Source organism: Phoca vitulina, unplaced genomic scaffold, assembly GCF_004348235.1.
Source record: "Phoca vitulina isolate PV1807 unplaced genomic scaffold, GSC_HSeal_1.0 scaffold13, whole genome shotgun sequence".
In the NCBI taxonomy this organism is placed as follows: domain Eukaryota; kingdom Metazoa; phylum Chordata; class Mammalia; order Carnivora; family Phocidae; genus Phoca; species Phoca vitulina.
In genome coordinates, this window is record NW_022589716.1 from 29,270,543 (window position 1) to 29,287,472 (window position 16,930).

The window sequence follows — 16,930 nt, forward strand, 5'->3', positions numbered from 1 at the left end:
CCTTTTCATGTGGAATGTAAAAAAGAATGCCATGTAGCATAGCAGTATCTTAGGTCCTTCTCAAGATGGTTCAGTTGTTAGAGTCCCAAAACGGTCCGGTCCATAAAGGAACTCATGATAGGAAGTCTTACCCAGGAAACCAACGTCAGAACAAAACTCCAACTGTTCCCTGAACGATTTCTCTCTTGAAGACCCAACCTGAGATGCCCAGACACCTAAGTGTGTACCTAGCCTCAGAGATCTCTCTCCAGGGAGAAGTGAGACAATGCCTGAGACACGCCATTCCTCAGCTGAACAGCTATTTGCAAAAACGTTCTGAAACAAGCAGGTTGACAGTCTACACTTCCTTGCCAGTTGCAATCAGTGGGGAGAAAGAAGGGGTGTTCTTATTTCTACAAGCATCCTGACGAAGTCTGCAGTCCAGGAGGGTTAAACAGGCTTTAGGCGCCATTGCCTATTTTAGGACTGAGCCAACGCATGGAAGATTTCCCACACAATGCTGGGAGCAATAACAGGAGAAGAGAAAAGCTCTGTCAGGGCTGAATTCCTTTCATTTCTCCATCTAACTTTTCCTCGGACACCATGAACTTGATTCTGGCTTTTCCTTTCCATTCCTCTCCCCTTCAAAGCAACCTTAACTACTCTAATTTCTAATTCTTCAGAAAAAAAACCTGAATAGAGAATTTATACAACGGACTTTTGCACAGCACATTTAACATGTTAACTTGAATTCCTGCTTAATCATTTAACCTGTTCCTGAGCTGAAAATGCATCAGCATAAAGGGCATTTAAATAGTTCTCATTCAATGATACTCCACCAATTAAAGAGACATATAAACGGCACCGGGGCGAAGGCTCGCATCGATGCTGCTTTGCTGACTTTTCACAGAGATGATGTTAATGAGCGGCTCTTTCATCTAAAGGAAAATTTAACCAATATTGATCTGTTTTGGTAGTTTATCATAACCCATGCTTTGAAATTTTCCCAATGGCCTGATGAAGCAAAACAAAGGAGGGAAAGAGCTCTATTTCACATGAACAACGGATTATCTAGAACATCAGCTTTTTGAAGCAGGCATTGTATCCATGCTCTACACCTGAGAAACTGAGGCTCCAAGAACTGCAGACATCTGCTTAAGATCACACAGCTGCAAGGAAGGCGAGCCAGGAATCCAGGTCCACGGGACTCCAACGTCCATGCTCTTTGTGCTCTGCGGGTGCGCTCTGGCACCGCATTCTAAAATCCCTTTGCCTCCTAAGACTGAGCCTTCACATTAAAATGTCATGAAGGATTAGGCATCTAATTAGTTTTGTAATTAGAGTTTTAAGCAAGGTTTCTTTGGACTGTGTAGTAGTAGTGGCAAAGATTAAGAGTATCTATTATACCGTGAAGGGTATCATAAGAGTATTATGACCCCGACAGGAACGAGGTAATGGTTAAGATCTTGGACTTCAGAGTCAGAACCCGAGTTGAGTTTCCTCCTCCACAGAATGGGGATAATAATGGTTTCCCCTCACATCACAGGGTTATCATGAAGTATGAATGAGACAGACAATCGCTGACACGGGCCTCAGCACGGGTGCCTGACCAACAGAAGTGCTCCAAACACAAACAGGGCACAGGTGTGGTGGACACTCCCGTGGCTCAGCACTGAGGCCCGTCGTACTATTTAACCACAGAAATGACTGCCACAAAATCCAAGCAATAAAAAAATGTCTAATCCCGAATTAACTTGGTCTATCTAAAGCAAGTTTGGGAGATCGGGGGCCTGAAGTTAAGCAAAATAGGATAATTCTACATCCACCACACCATCTGGCCATCTGATGGGAGCTCCCTCCATGTACGTGTCTTTTTTTTTTTTTTTTTGGCCAAAGTCTGGAGAAAGAGTGGCACATTCTAGGAGGGATGGTTACATGCCAATAGTTCTTATTCTGGAGATGGTAGCAGGAGACAAGTAAAGACCACAATGGGGAGCAGCTCAGCCTGAACCTTCAGTGTAGCAGAGCTAGGACAGGTTAATGATACCGACATGCTGGGATACGGGGATGAGGGAGGGGAAATCAGACAAATGACATACCCGGGCCTGAGGGAGGTGGCCATGGGAACAAAGAGGATGGGGGAACAGGTGCTGGCTCACAACAGCATGGGAGGAACGGTAAGTCCAAGAATCTGTGGACTTGCACAGGGAGAGCAAAGCTGGAAGAAGCTGGGAGATGGGGAGCTAGGGTGTTTGGGGATTGCTGAGACACTGGACTGCTCCACGTTCTACCGGATTAGTGAGTCTTGATGAGCCAGGAAGAAAAGGTGAAGAGTAGAGGACAATCAACAACCACAAAAATGGAGGGGAGATGGCACCTCCTTGGCAGCTTTCCTTAGTGCTGTCCCTATTCTACTGCTCTTCCCTGATGGCATGTGTCTCTTCCCTTCAGGAGACAAGAGCTGGGTGGCAGATGGAAAAGGAAAATTCTGGAGTCCAGTGACAGCACGGTCTCCTTGGGGTGGGGCTGGAAGCTCCCCAGCCTCCACCCCAGAACCCAGCTCACTAGCAGGGCCCCTACTGCAGGGCAGGGTCTCCTTGAGAGGCGCTTAGGTCTTTAGGATTGAGAAAGAACAGAGATCTATAGGCCTTGAAGAAGGAGATATGGGCCACCAAGCCCTAAATAACGGCATGAACAGTCCGCAGTACTTATACCAGTAAGTCACAAGCAGAAATAGAAGCTCAACGCACAGGAACGCAACAGTTGATTGCACTGAAAATAAGCTTTGCTATCATATTCGAACAAGTAGTTACGGGATCAAAATTTAATTTCAACTCAAGGTCTAAGTGGACAAGAATTTGGGGGGAAAATAAAAGTCATAGTGGAAAAGGCAAAAATCAAACGTACTTTGTCAAAGTCTCCTTACATAGTGGCTGGGGTTTGTTTTTTTATTTTGTTTTTTTCTGTTGTATTTGGTTTGTTTAAATGTCCAGGAACATGAACTGTCCTCTACAGGCAAAGTCCTTTTTCCTCTTAGTATGGCTCTGTCACTGTGCTCCTCCCAACACTCTGGCCTCAGAAGCTTGGATGCGTGCCATCTCCTAATCTGTGTGGTGGCCCCCAGAGCCCATCCATGCCACTGTCAATGTGGATTCTTTCTAAACACTCCTTTCCACCCAATGATGGGTGTTCCCCAATTACTGCTGTTGTGGGACTCACAGCCGAGAACTGGCTGGACTGGAAAGCTGCCCAGCGGGTTCTGAGAACTGCAATTGACTGACCGCTAGTCTGTGTATCTAGGGTGACACGACACCTCTCAGCCTCAGATTATGCAAAGCTCTCCGAGAGTCACGCAGCTGGGAAATAGCTCTGTCTGTGGACTAGTGACAAGAAAGCACAAAAATGTGCAGCGGAGGGGTCTGGGAGACCAGGGGGCAGAGCTGGATGCCTGAACTTCTATACAGAAGAGAGGAGGGTGCCTTCACTCTCCACCCTAAAATGTTTTTGTCCTCTTTGTCATTCAAACTAGGTTTCTAATGGTGAAGATGGCTTGGGCCAACCCCCTCCCGAGAATTCAACTTCCAGTTCTGAAGGAGGGATATTCTTGGAGGAAGAACAGCAGAGGAAACTGTTGGAGCCTCAAACTGAAGGCAGTCACGGGGTTGACACAAATGAACTGAAAATGGTTGAGACAGTCGATGGAAGTATTAGTGGTGTGTATCCGTCACGAGGATAGGTGGAGTGAAGATGAAAAGAGGCAGAGGGCATGGAGAAACAGAAAGGAACAACAAACAGCTTTTCCGGAGTCATTCTATCTCCAGAATAGTATATATAAATAAACTCATCCATAAGCCAAACAAGTTATTTTTGAGAAACAGTGTAAGAGAAGTATTCCCTAGGCCAAAAAATATGTATGTATTTTTCAGTCTGCAGCTATGTTTAAATAATCTGAGAAATCCCGAAATACTTACTTCTCCATTCCCATGAGTTTCATTTCAAGTTTGTTCCTCTAATTTTTATCATCAACTCATCTCTTTCCCAGTGACTTTCCACAAGCAATGCTTCACCAAGAAACAAGCAAGAACAACCCTTACTTAAAGTGCTACGGCACTTGCACATTTCCACTTGATGGGTAGTTCCAGGCTGTGAAATGCCAACATTCGACCCATGGCCCACCCTGAAGCATTTTCCTCCCAGAATCAGAACACAGGCAAAGACTACCCAGCTATAACACTGTAAGTTCTTGCTTACAGGAAGGCAGGAGCTCTGCCCGGCCCACCTCTCCTGAGCCTTGCTAGTTTTGGTGAGACAGACAGAAATACACCTAACGATCCCTTAACCTTCATGTTATTCCCGAGCTTTGACCCCCTCCTTCTCATCACAGCCCAGAGCTGCTACCCTGACAGTGCCCCTGACATGGATCTTCCTCTTTCACCCCGTCCCCACCGCTGGAACTAGTCACTCAAGGCAGCACGAGGCTCACAACGAAACTGTGACCCTCTGAGCAAGAGCCTCCTTCCATCTTCCCCGTTACACCACTTCAAATTTCTAATATTTCTTCCGCACTGTATTTAAAAAAGATCTATAGAACCTACAGGTGCCAGGCACTTAATAGATGTTCAATAAATGCTCGTTAAATCTTACTGTGCACTTGACCTACATCATCTGGTTTAATCCCAAAACCAACTCTATCAGCCCACGTATTATTATCTCATTTTAGAGATGAAATAAGACAATTAAGGCTTACAGGAGGTTGCAAGAGTCCTCCCAGAGGCCCTCAACAATGAGACAGAGGGAACACATGAACCCTATTATCACTGACTCCAGGGTCTAGATACTAACCACATACCAAGCACCAACTCAATTCAGGGTACTCTGAAGCCTGCCTGTTTACACAAGGCCTGCATCCAGCCCTGACCCACAACCCAAAAGGACTGTATCATCCTCTTGATCTGTGTACAGCAGAGACACGGGACACCTGACAACAGCTTCTAGAAAAATTCTAAGCATTACCTCTCTGCCCAGGGCTCATTTCTGCATACCCACTGCCCACAACAGTTCATCCCTCCCTATTCCTGGGGAAGAAACTTCTGCTGGGCTCACTCACACACAGGCTGCATGGTGTCTCTGTCCCCCAGGTTCCCTGCAAATATATATATGGAATGGGAGAGAAAGATGGATGCTTGTGTCCATCTGTTAGTTATTTTCTTTACAAGACTAATCATTATGTTATACCACTTCCCTTTTTTATTGGAATAGGCTTATTAGAACACCATTAGTTCGGGGGGGACAGAAGCTAATCCACAGCAAGAAAGCTTGAGCGAAACAAAGAATAGTAAGACTTGTGCCATGTTTTCAAAGACTCAAGCGAGTGTCTGATTAATCCCGTGGGTTAAAGCTATTCAAGTTGACCTCTGTGTCCAGGAGTGCCTATCATGGTGCTTGGCAAGCTGTGTATTAGAATGTGAGGAGCTAAATTGCAAGAATACATAAGGAAGGATTGCATTTTCTTCCTACCATCAACCACTCTTTAAATTACTAGCAAGAAAATTAGAGAAATGAGTTACTATTCCACCTAGGATACCATCTCTTTAATTCTCTTTGTTTTGTTGAAATCTCTTTCATAGGATCTGTATTATGTTCATGTGTTCTACACCAGAACTATGAAAATGGGAATTATGGCATGAGAAGAACATACTTCATCAGCATGGACCAGAAGTCATCAGACCAACTAAATGGAGCCAAAGGAAGGTGCTGGGGGATTAATTTTCCAAGCCTCTGTGTCTCCATCTGTAATATGGAAGGTAATGGTTTGTGGGTACCTTCCTCACAGGGTCTTTCTGAGGCTGAAATAAAATGATGTGCCTACACCTCCAATTAACATAGTGTTTGCATATATAATAAGAGTCCTCTGGAAACATGTATGAGACCTCACAGGAAACACTGCCTCAGGAGAAAATGCTTTTCTTATTATGGTAATGGTGTATAAGCCTGGAGTCAGATGCTGGGTTCAAATCCCAGTCTTATACTTAGAATCTGTGTTAACTTCTGGCTTTAACCTAGCTTTTATCTAATCTGTTTTATAATCTGCCCCTTTTACCAAAAAAGGAGATCTACCTAATGAAAAAGATGGAGAAGCTAATATATGTGCATACATAAAGCACCCTAAGTGATTAATATTTCTTTTCCTTTTAAGCTCCTGGGTCTACAGTCTAACACATAACTGCCTTACAGATTCTTACGGGTCTCATATTTTTAGAGAAGCAAGCAACATTTCCAAGTGCAGAAAGAACCACTTAAAAATACGTATCACCAGAATTCCCAACTCAAAATGTTGTTATAATCATTTAATCCAGTGTAGCAAACATATTGTAAACCAAATCTTAATTTTCTTTATAACATTTAAATGAAATGGATTGACAGCCCACAATTCCTTTAGCTGAACTGGGCTGTTCTGTTAGATGCACTATGAAATGGTTATTTGCTGAAACTTTCCAGAAACAGAAAATATACTGAAAGGTGAACACTCTGATAGACACATTTCAAAGTGTTTGGACATCTGGAACGCCTTTTGATACAATTGTCTATTAGATTCACTTACCTCCAGGAGTTCTGAAATGGACAAAATCGTTTCTGGGATTTGGTGCTTGATACAATTTGATCTGGGTGGATCTAGCAGAACAAAAAGAATGCCTCCCAAAAACCTGGGAACAATTTTGTTAACTTGGCAGGCACAGAAAAACTCATTCTTTTTCAATACAAGCTCACTGTTCGTTAGCAGTCTGAGGAGTTGTGATGCCTGACAAGACAGCCTTTTCAATCTTGAGTTCACCCACTGAACAAACACATATTGAGAGTTTACAGTGTACATCAATCTACTGCCCAGAACACAGCCCTGAAGAAGACGGACATGCTCCCTCCTGGGGAGACACAATAAAGAGCCCTTCCAATTACTCAGAGCTGTGATAAATGCCATGCAGGAGGAGTACCAAAGTGAACATCCCAGGGCACCAGACCTGGTGTGGGAGATCACAGAGGGCTTCGTGGAGGTGGTGATGCTTGAGCTGGGATGGGAAGGATAGAAAGGTCATCTAGTGATGAGCCAACCCTAAGTGCTGACATATAGGCAGGGATTAGGAGGGGAGAGTTGGAAAACTTGCAGATTACCTAGTGATGGAAAGACTGTTGCAAGTAGAGAAAAGAGTGAGCGCAAAGGTGGGGGGGGCAGGCAGAAAGGAGCTTTGGGACGCATTTATGGAACTGCCAGAGACCACTGAAGCTGGGAAGAGAGAGTGAAGGGGGCAAGAATACAGGCAGACAGGTGGAGGCTGGCAGGATGCAGTGCACACTGGACCTTAGAGCCATGCAATAGAAACTGGAAGGCAAATGCAGGGTTTAAGAAGTTAAAGTGCTATCAGATTGACATTTCTAAGAGATGATTCCTGGTGCTAGGTAATTGCAGGGGAGCGAGAAGGTATGTAGTGGGAGGAGCTGTGATCCAGGCAAGAGATGATGGTGGCTGAGACCAAGACTGATTTTGTTCCCCAGGTGACATCCGGCAGTATCTGGAGACATCTATGATTGTCACAACTTGGGAAGTACTACTGGCATCTGGTAGGCAGAGGCCAGGGATGCTGCTAAACATCCTATAAAACAAGGAACATTCCCCCTCCCCAACACACACACAAGAATTATCGAGCCCAAAATGTTAATAGGTGGAGTTGGAAAACCTTGGTTTGGACCACGGTGATCATTTGATGGGGATGGAGAGCAGCAAATAGATTCAAGAAGTGTTTTGGAGGTAAAAAAATCAACAAGAGTTAATGATGGGCTGGATGTAGAAGTAAAAGAGCAGGAGGGATCAAGGACAAGGCTCCCGTTTTTCAACATTTCCAAGAAAAGTTATGTTCACAAGTTTCCCTTTCTCAGAAAGCCAGAGAAGTCTGTTGTGAAATGCTTTTGCTCTCCAAATCAGGTGGGCCAGTCAGGGTGGGAAAACAGGCGGGCAGCAAAACTCTTCAACTTCCTCAAGCATCCCATCACCACGTCTGTTGTAGCCCAGATGTGGCTTCCTACTGGTTAAAGACACCTGTCAGACCATGGTTACCTAGGTAGTCTGGGTTCTAGAACTTCACCCTGTTCTTTCTTAAAAGGAGGAAACCAATACATGTTTGACTACATCTGTACCTGAATCCAAACTCTCCGTCCAGCTGAGTTGAGTAGCAACTCGGCGTGATACGCAGACCAGCATCACCTGGGAGCTTGTGAGAAATGCAAACTACAGGCCAGCTGTAATGGAGCGACATCTCTAGGAGTAAGCCTCAGGAATCTTGTGTTTTAACAAATTCTCTGGGTGATTCTGATCATAGGGAGGTTTGAGAAGCGCAGCCCTGGCACCAATTATAGAACAGGAGACACAAAGCCTATCTATGGAAGTACAGCACAGACAAACCCTCAGTACTCAACTAGTGTCAAAAACCTGAAAGTTAAGATAATTTAAATAATGCCAGATCATTTTATGAAATAAGGTCTAGGCCTTGAAGGGCTGGTACTGAAAATCTTCCCAGTGTTTCTTATCTTACTTCAGCTTCTAACAGAGAGATAAACATTAGGACTTAGTATATAAAAAAAAAAAAGTGTTGTGCTTGAGAGTTTCCAAGCAATATAAATCCTTCTGCCTTTTGGAAGAGAATAAACAGTACCCAGCAGGAGCAGAGAGCCGGCCCAGTGAAATAAACAAGTTCTTAAACAGCTAGCAGTGGGAGAGGTTTTTCTGGCTGATGCAGGAACAGCAAAAGCTTTCAGCAAGGGCCACGGAGGGTTAACTTCAGGGCAAGAGGCACAAGCTTCCCTCAGGCCTCCACTGAAGCCAGCAGGGTCTGAAGCCAGAGAAAGGTACTCTCAGCAGACTGCAGGCCAGGCCATTCTTGGCTGTCCTTGAGGCTAGCACTGAGGTGCCCAGAATTCCGAGGAGGGCTCCAACTCCAGAAGGGAACTCTCTCTGTAAGCTCAAAAAGCAACATCTTGTCCCTAAGCGTAATACCCTTGATTATCCTACCCTCTCACCCAACACAGCTTCAAAAACATCCACAGTTCAGATTCAAGTATCATATTTTTGATTCTGAGAGAGGGTTTACCCAAACACTCCAGAAAGAAAACAGAAAGGCAAGAAGAAATAATAAACTAGCTTAACAATGAATGATGTATAAACTCTGGGGTAGTGAATGGCTTATTTATAAATAAGTGTCACTTAAAACTACGCAGGAAGTCCGCGTGACAGCATAAACAAGAGAAACTCAGGAACTCCTTTGCCCCAAACCCAGCGCCTGCTAGAAGACCAAGCTATGCCCTCTGTTTTGGTGACTCGCAGGCTCACACCAGTCTTTTGTATGCCTGTGCGGTCCTGGGTGAGGCTCCAAGTTGTAAATATTTGCCCTTCACCCAGAGCTGGCCAGCTGCTGAGACTGCAGCTGACAGGCCAGGGGGCCAGGATGAGGGGGGTGGGGAGTGGGCAGACAGAAAACTTGCAGGCCTGGTGTGCACGTATGGAAGGGGGGTTGGGAGAGGGCAGGGAGAGGCAAAGCAGATACAGGCCCCTGGGGGCCCCTCAGGCAAATACGTTCTCCTCCTCCGATGCAACCATATGGAACAGTCAACCAGAGTGGCACCGTGCCCCTCCGCGTTTGTCTAAAGCGTGCTCTGTGCAATCAGGGAAACCCTGGTTCTCAGCAGGTGATTTTGCGCGCACACACACACCTCAGCCCCAGAGAACACTTGATAATATTTGGAGACATTTTTAGTTGTCACATCTTGGAGGGGGGATGGGAGTGCTACTGGTATCAGGCCAGAGATGCTGCTAAACACCGTACAATCTAGAAGAGAGCCTCCTACAACAAAGAATGGGGTGCAAAATGTCAGTATATCCCAAGGTTGATAACTCTGATATAGAAACTGAATCTCCACTCTGTCCCCTGAGTCACAGTGTGACTCTGGACCAGTTCTATGACCACTCTGAGCCTGCCTCCTCCATCTCAAAGGATTAAATAGATAATGCCTGTAAAGTGCTTCCCACATTTGCTGGCACATAATAAAGACTCAAAAAAAAAAAAAAAAAAAATGGTACTCATGGTTACACTGAGAGGCCACACAGTAGTGCTTAAGACCTGGGGCTGGTGAGGCGTCTGGGTGGCTCAGTCGGTTAAGCATTGGCCTCCTGCTCAGGTCATGATCCCAAGGTCTTGGAATAGAGCCCCAGGTCTGCTCCCAGCTCAGCAGGGAGTCGGCTTCTCCCTCTCTCTCTGCCCCTCTCTACTTGTGTTCTCTCTCACTCTCTCTCTCAAATAAATAAATAAAATCTTAAAAAAAAAAAAAAAAAACCTGGGGCTGGAGAGACCGGGACATGAGGGTTCAGAACGCAACTCTGGCACCAAAAAGCTAAGACTCAGGCACCACTGAACCTCACTAGAGCTTGGTTTCTTCATCTACAAAATGAGAAGCATCACACCTGCCTCACTTGATTAAGAAGGAAACAACTGAGAAGTACTTAGCATAAGGCCTAGAGCCAAGTAAGCCTTCACTAGCGGTGGTCATTATAATTACACCAACGACCAGCACAAGGGGATGGCTCAGGGGGAGATGTTAAAGGTAACTGCAGGCAACATTTGTTGAGCATTGGTCAAACACAGTGCCAGGTCTTTTTAACATATTCTCCCCCTGAAGGCTGACAACTACCTATTCTACATTTAGGGAAACGAGGCACATAGAGGTTAAGCCACACAGTCACCAGCTGGCTAACAAAAAGCCTAAATTCTAAGACAGTTCCAATTCCAGAGGACTTACTCTCAATTATTACTTTAGGTTCGGTGGCGCTTCCTTTTTTTCTGGAATCCCCATTGCCGGATGAACACCACAGCCGGTGTCTGGCTGTGTTTTACCCCTATGTCACATCTCTAGGGACCAGTTTCTAACTTTAGAGAGGCTAAGCAGCTTGCTCAAGGTCAGCCAGCTAGCTGGCAGCAAAGCCCGCGTCTGAATCCAGCTTTCACTCCAGGGGCCTGCCTTTTGGCAGCCTTCTGAACTTATTCAGAACTGTGTGTTTCGTTTACTCTTTCTGGAATTCCTAAGGACGCATGGATATAGTTCACCCTGTGTGTCAGTATCTCATCCCGGGCGCCACGCGTATATGGGAACTTTTCAACCTTAACAGAGGTTAAGCAACTTCCACAACATCACCTAGCTGATCTGAGCAGCAAAGCCTTTAGACACAGTTCTGACTTTGGAGCTGCGTTCGTTCTTACTCCACGCTGACTGTGGGTTCCTTTCAGTCTTTCCAGACCCCTGGAAGCTCTGCTGTAGCTACATTTCACCCTGCGTATGGAATCCTTAGGGACCATAGTTTCCAAACTTAAACTGCTTCAACGACCTGCTCATGGTGATACAACTGGTAAGCAGTGGAAGAAGAAGGAGGCAGGGATGCTCCTGGGAAGTTCCAGGCATCCCGGTGCCCCAAGGGACCGGGAAGCGCCCTGGGTACCCAAGGAGGCCGGCGGGGGGTCGGGGCTGGCGGCGGGCGCCTACCTTGCCGCCGGGCGGCGCGGCCACGCAGCGGCTGAGCGAGTCGAGACGCGCGCTGTACTCGGTGAACTTCTTTTGGTAGCGCAGGGCGGTCATCTGCAGCTCCAGCTGCGCCGCGGCCAGCTGCGCCACCAGCGACTTCTCGCGCTTGCCCGCGCGCAGCGCCTCCTTCTTGAGCGCCTTGTGCAGCGCGCCCAGGCGGGCCTGCAGCGCCGCGTTGTGCGCCCGCAGGGCCCGCGCGCAGCAGTGGCCGCCCGCGCGCTGCTCGCCGTGCGTCAGGGGCAGCCCGCAGCCCTCTTGGCAGCGGCCCACCGGCCGCGCGTCGCACGCGTCGCGCATGTGCGCCTCCACGTCGCGCCGCAACAGCACCTGGCCGCAGCCCGCGTGGCGGCAGCGCGCGGGCGCGAAGTCGCAGCGCTCGAGGTGCTCGGGCAGCTGCTGCAGCTTGACCACCCGGCTGCAGCCGCGCGCCGCGTGCGCGCACTTGATGTCCAGCTTGAGGATGAGGCGTTTGAGCGGCAGGACGTGGTTGAGCTCCTTGGCCGACAGACGACCGCGGCAGCGCGCCGGGCAGCTGCCCTCCTGCACCACCCAAGGCAACACGCAGCCGGCGCAGAAGACGTGGCCGCACGGCGTGGTCAGCGGGTCCTCCAAGACCTTGTGGCACAGTGCGCACTTCAGGTCCGGGTCCACGTCGCCGTCGAAGCGGTCCAGCTCGAAGCCCATGGTGGCGGCCGGGGCCCGGGGTCGCCGCCGGGCGGCCGGCCGCCCCCTCCCTCCCTCCCTGCGAGGCAGCCCAGACACGCCGGCTGCGCCGCCCGCTCGCTCGCTCGCTCGCTCTCCCCGGACTGAGCCTAATTGCTCCAGACTTCCTCGGAAAATGCCCGAGGAACAGGACTCCTCCAGCCGTATATGCGCGAGCGCGTGCGCACGCACATCCTGCCTCGGCTGCCTGCAGCCCGCCCCCTGCAACAAGGAGGAGGCCGGGAGGCAGAGGAGGATGGGGAGACCCAGAGGCTAGCCGAGCGGACTGGCCCTCCCAGGACGGCAGCCTGAGCCCTTCTCCCCGGCGACTGCTCTCTGGAAGTTTTCGCTGTAAGATACCCACACAAGCCGAGAAAAGCTCACTAAGTTTGGAGCTGAGGCTGCTGCAGTCGCCCAGACGAGTTCTACTGGAGCCCCTTCCGGGACAGATAGTGACTTTTTATTCCCCTCCCCCGCCCCCTCTTTTCTTGGCTGATTGCCGAGAACGAAAAATATTTTGAGGCCCGCTATCTCAGCACTTACGGTCTTTATTTATTTCATTCCGGGGAAAGTTACAGAGCCTGAAGAACGCTCCAGCAACTACAGTTCTGACCAGAGATTCGGCGGACCCCAGGGTTTGGCCGGCTAAGGTTTCCAGGACCCGAGGGCAAATCTACAGGGGCGAATTGCGGGGACGAGGGCTGCTCCTAGGCTGTCGGGTTGGGAGAGGCTGGAGTGCTGGCTCCGTTCACTTCACTTAATACTTCTGAAGTGTCCGCGCTTCTAAATCGGTCCCTTTAAAAATCATCAGTACAATGCTGTGGGAGAGTATTAGCGCCATTTAAAAATTATTTTTACTGCATTACAAAATAAGTAACGCTGGTTCTACAACGTTAAAAATCGCACAAGTATAGATCTTAGAGAAGTTCCCCGTTACCCACCCCGCCACCCCCGCAATCATGTGAACTGTGTTCCTTCAGTTTTGTTTTGATTTTTTCCTTTGTGTATACTTTGTTATATTTCCATTTTCCAATCGGGGAAACTCAAGCTGGGAGAAGGCAAAACAAAACAAAACAAAATTGTCCTGTAAGATCGCCTACAGCAGTGTTTCTCAAATTTTAATGTGGATGTGGATTCTGATCCAGTAGGTCTGGGGCGGGGCCTGAGAATCTCCGTGTTAAAAGAGCTTCCAAAAGAGGCTCATGCCTCTGGTCCGTGTACCTCCACTTAATTGGAAAGTGGCCATCCAAGAATCTGGACTTTTTTTCTTCCACTCTGGGGCAGCTTTTCAAGCAGTATAGTGAGTCTTGTAATTTTCAGCAATACTTCTGTGTATTGAAGGAATACTTCGGGATACCAATTTAGGTGATAAATACATAGCATCATCCATGGATTTGGTGATTTTTTTTTTCTCCCAAGGCTGTAGACGTTGCTAAAAAAAAAAAAAATGCAGTTAGCACTGGTAAGAAAGAAATCAAGCTATGGAATTCTCATTTGGACTCTGCTGCCAATTTCTGAATAGTGAAGTGAAAAAGTTGGATCTCTGGATTTAGTGTGGCTCTGAGGTCTAGAAAGCGGGATTACAGCATCCATTTTGTCTAATTGCTTTTACTTCTCTCCTTTATCTGGCTGCTAAAGCCCCGTGACCTTCACTATTTAACTGCTTCACCAGAGTGAAAGGATTGCCTTGATGTCCACAGGATTACTTGTTTTGAACTGACCTTTAAAAAGTTGTCACTGACTACTAGATTTTTCAGTGCATTATTGAGGTCACTGGACAGTGTTGTTAAATCAGTGTTGGTGGCATTTGTTCTCTTTGTGGTAGAAGCTTTCTTTTCATTGCTTTAATCAATTAATGCATTTCTTTGATAGTACATGGGGTGGAATATAATTGGCCTTTGTTCAGATAAGCATGTGCCAGGAATCCTCCATCAGTATATTTATTAAGCGGCTCACAGGTTCTCAGATAATGAGTAAGAAACACATTCTTTCAACAAAGGTGTGTGGGCTTGTCAGTTTCACAGGGTGGGCTAGTGTCAACAGGGGGATAATCTTCAAACCAAACTGGTTTTGAGAAACAGAGAAAGCTCATCATACACCATAAATGGGAAATGAGTGCTTGCTTTGGGTGTCAGCTTCTTTTAGGAACCACCCACCACCAGCTCTGCAGGGGCAGCAGACAGAGAGGTGGTTGATGAAATGCTACAGTGGAGGCCACAGAGAAGCTATAGTAATGTGGATCAGCCTCTTTAGGCAAAAGCAAAGGCTATCTGAGCCACTCCTCACTGGTTAGTTTTAGAATAAAAATTACTGAAGGTCAGAAAAAAAAGGACAAGACAACCAACCCTCCTAGAATGTCAGAGTCGTCAGATCATGTATATCATTTAGTGGCTAAATTTAACAGGGGGACTAAGAACCAGAAAGGTTAAAAAAAAAAAAAAAGTACAGTGAATGGCAAGGTTTCTCCACCTTGGCTTTAATGATAGTCAAATAGTTCTTTTTGGTGGGGGCTTGTTCTGTGCATGGTAGGATGTTCAGCAGCATCTCTGGTTACTATCCAGTAGGTGCCGGTGGCAGCCTCAGCCCCACCCCCCAGCTGTGACAACCAGATATCGCCAATGTCCCCTGGGGGCAAAATTGCCCTAGATTTAGAACCACTGGTTTGGGGCTACCTTTCATTAATTGCTAAAGTCAGGCAAGTTCTAGCAGCCCACGTCCTCCGCTGACTGTAGAATGACCTAGTGAGTGCAGCACAGCGAGAGAGGGGTGTTCAATTGGAAGGTTGAGGCAGCACGCTCATGAACACGAATACACACTGTCGGAAGGTGAGTATTTGGCACTGGTCTGGCAGGCCCTCAGAAAAGTAGCCAGTTTTTCTGACATGGATTAGATTCTTAGTCAACAGTCACAGAAGCAGCTGAGTGTTTATAAGCAGATGATTCCTTGGGGACAGGTGGATTGGTCACTTTGCAAACGCTTCTTATGGCATCCACCATCTCTGCCCTTCCTTCTATAGTCTAATTCAGCACTTTCTAACCAAAAGTGATCCCAAGCCTAATGGAAATGCTATGTTCGCCCTCACTCTGGTTTTAAATTTTGTTCTCACATTGTCTTTTCTATCATATTTAATCAGAAGATGATAATGTCTGCCCTTTTTTGAGCTGGTATTCCATGCCAAGCATTGTGCTCACTACGTGACCTTCATTTTTCTCGTTTATCCTCACAGCCCATCACAAACTACATGTGTCTTTAGCTCCAGTTTACAGATGAAGAAACCGAGGTTTACAGAGATTATGTAAGTTATCAAAATAGCAGTCAAGAACATAGACAGGATTCCAGAACCCTCACATTAATCTCTGTGAGCATTATGCTGCCTCCTGCAGAACCCCTAACTCCTCGGGAGTTACTACCCTTACAAATGATGTAGAAAATCACTCCATGCCCCCAACATTCCTCACCTCCTTCTTCCCCTATCAACCCTTAGCTTCCCCTGGGCTTTAAATAATTTGTGGGTTCAGTACTAGAGAAAGCACTGGAACAGGGGTGAACCAGATGGGCAATGTTGCCTTACTGAGCCCTTATTCCAGGGTGCAGGGGCAAGTATCAATACACAGATAACATACTGACTTAATAATGGGATGATGGAAGTTCTCTACAGCAGTGCTGATCAAAGTGTGGTCAGAGGCATGGACATCACCTGGATGCTTGCTGGAAATACACGATCTCAGTCTTCATCCTGGATGTACTGCATGAGAGTCTGCATTTTAACAGTATCCCCACGTGGTATATATACACTCAAAGTGTGAGAAGCACTGGTATAAAGACTGTACAATAAGCTAATGTGCTGGAGAGAAATTAGAGGCGCCCCTTCTAAATAGGGAAGCCTGATGAGAGGAAATGTGAGTTGTCGCTTAAAGGACAGAATGAGCCCTCCAGGCAGAAGCAACAGAGAGCGCAGAGGTTCAGAGGGAGTCAAGCAGTTGGTTTATTTAAATTAGATGGAGCTTGCCTACAACTTAAAACAGGGTGAGAAGGGGGAAGAATAGAATCAAGTAAGGGTAAAGAAATAAAGAAGTGGGTAGGATCCAAATATCCAGGGCTGGCAGGGCACACAGACTAAAGGGTTTGAAATGGCATTGAGAGTACTGGGTGGCACAGAGAGGTTTTGGGCAGCAGAGGGGTACAGCCTGATCAATGTCCAGTCTCTCCCTCCCCTGTTCTATTCTAGAGCAGGGCCACCGTGTCCACATTCTCTCCCACGTGTTTCACACTTAGTGGAGACTTAACTATTGAACAAACTGCTCCCTCTTGCTGCTCCATGTAAGTTCCTGCTTCTAAAATCCTAAGCACAGATCGTTGCTGCCGTATAAGCTATCTGTCTCAGTGTGGGGTAATAGGCTTCTGTGGCCTATCATCATTTAGAAATTGTTGCCACAAAAAAATCTATTCTGAATTTTGAACAACCAGCTCCCACATGGAGAGCTGGATCACTATCTGGTTGTGAATTGAGTGGCTTTTATACAGACAAGGTGTGTGTATGTGTGTGTGTGTGTGTGGGGGGGACAAGTGTGATTCCAGACTTGTGACATTGTAGACATTTGGAGCTAGGAGGGAGCTCCTCTTTTATCCCACA

General features: G+C 47.1%; 1 protein-coding gene across 2 annotated transcripts in view; it reads right to left on the minus strand.

The window, feature by feature from the left end:
- The window catches only part of PDZRN3 (PDZ domain containing ring finger 3), a 235,604-nt gene extending 222,925 nt beyond the window's left edge, over positions 1-12,679 (minus strand). The window contains exon 1 of one of the 2 annotated variants that reach the window (XM_032411771.1): positions 11,557-12,679. In XM_032411771.1, the coding sequence (XP_032267662.1) occupies positions 11,557-12,279 (723 nt within the window). In that variant the 5' untranslated portion in view covers positions 12,280-12,679. The remainder of the gene's footprint in view (positions 1-11,556) is intronic. The other variant, XM_032411772.1, reaches the window with a different exon arrangement.
- Between the last annotated feature and the right edge of the window lie 4,251 nt (positions 12,680-16,930).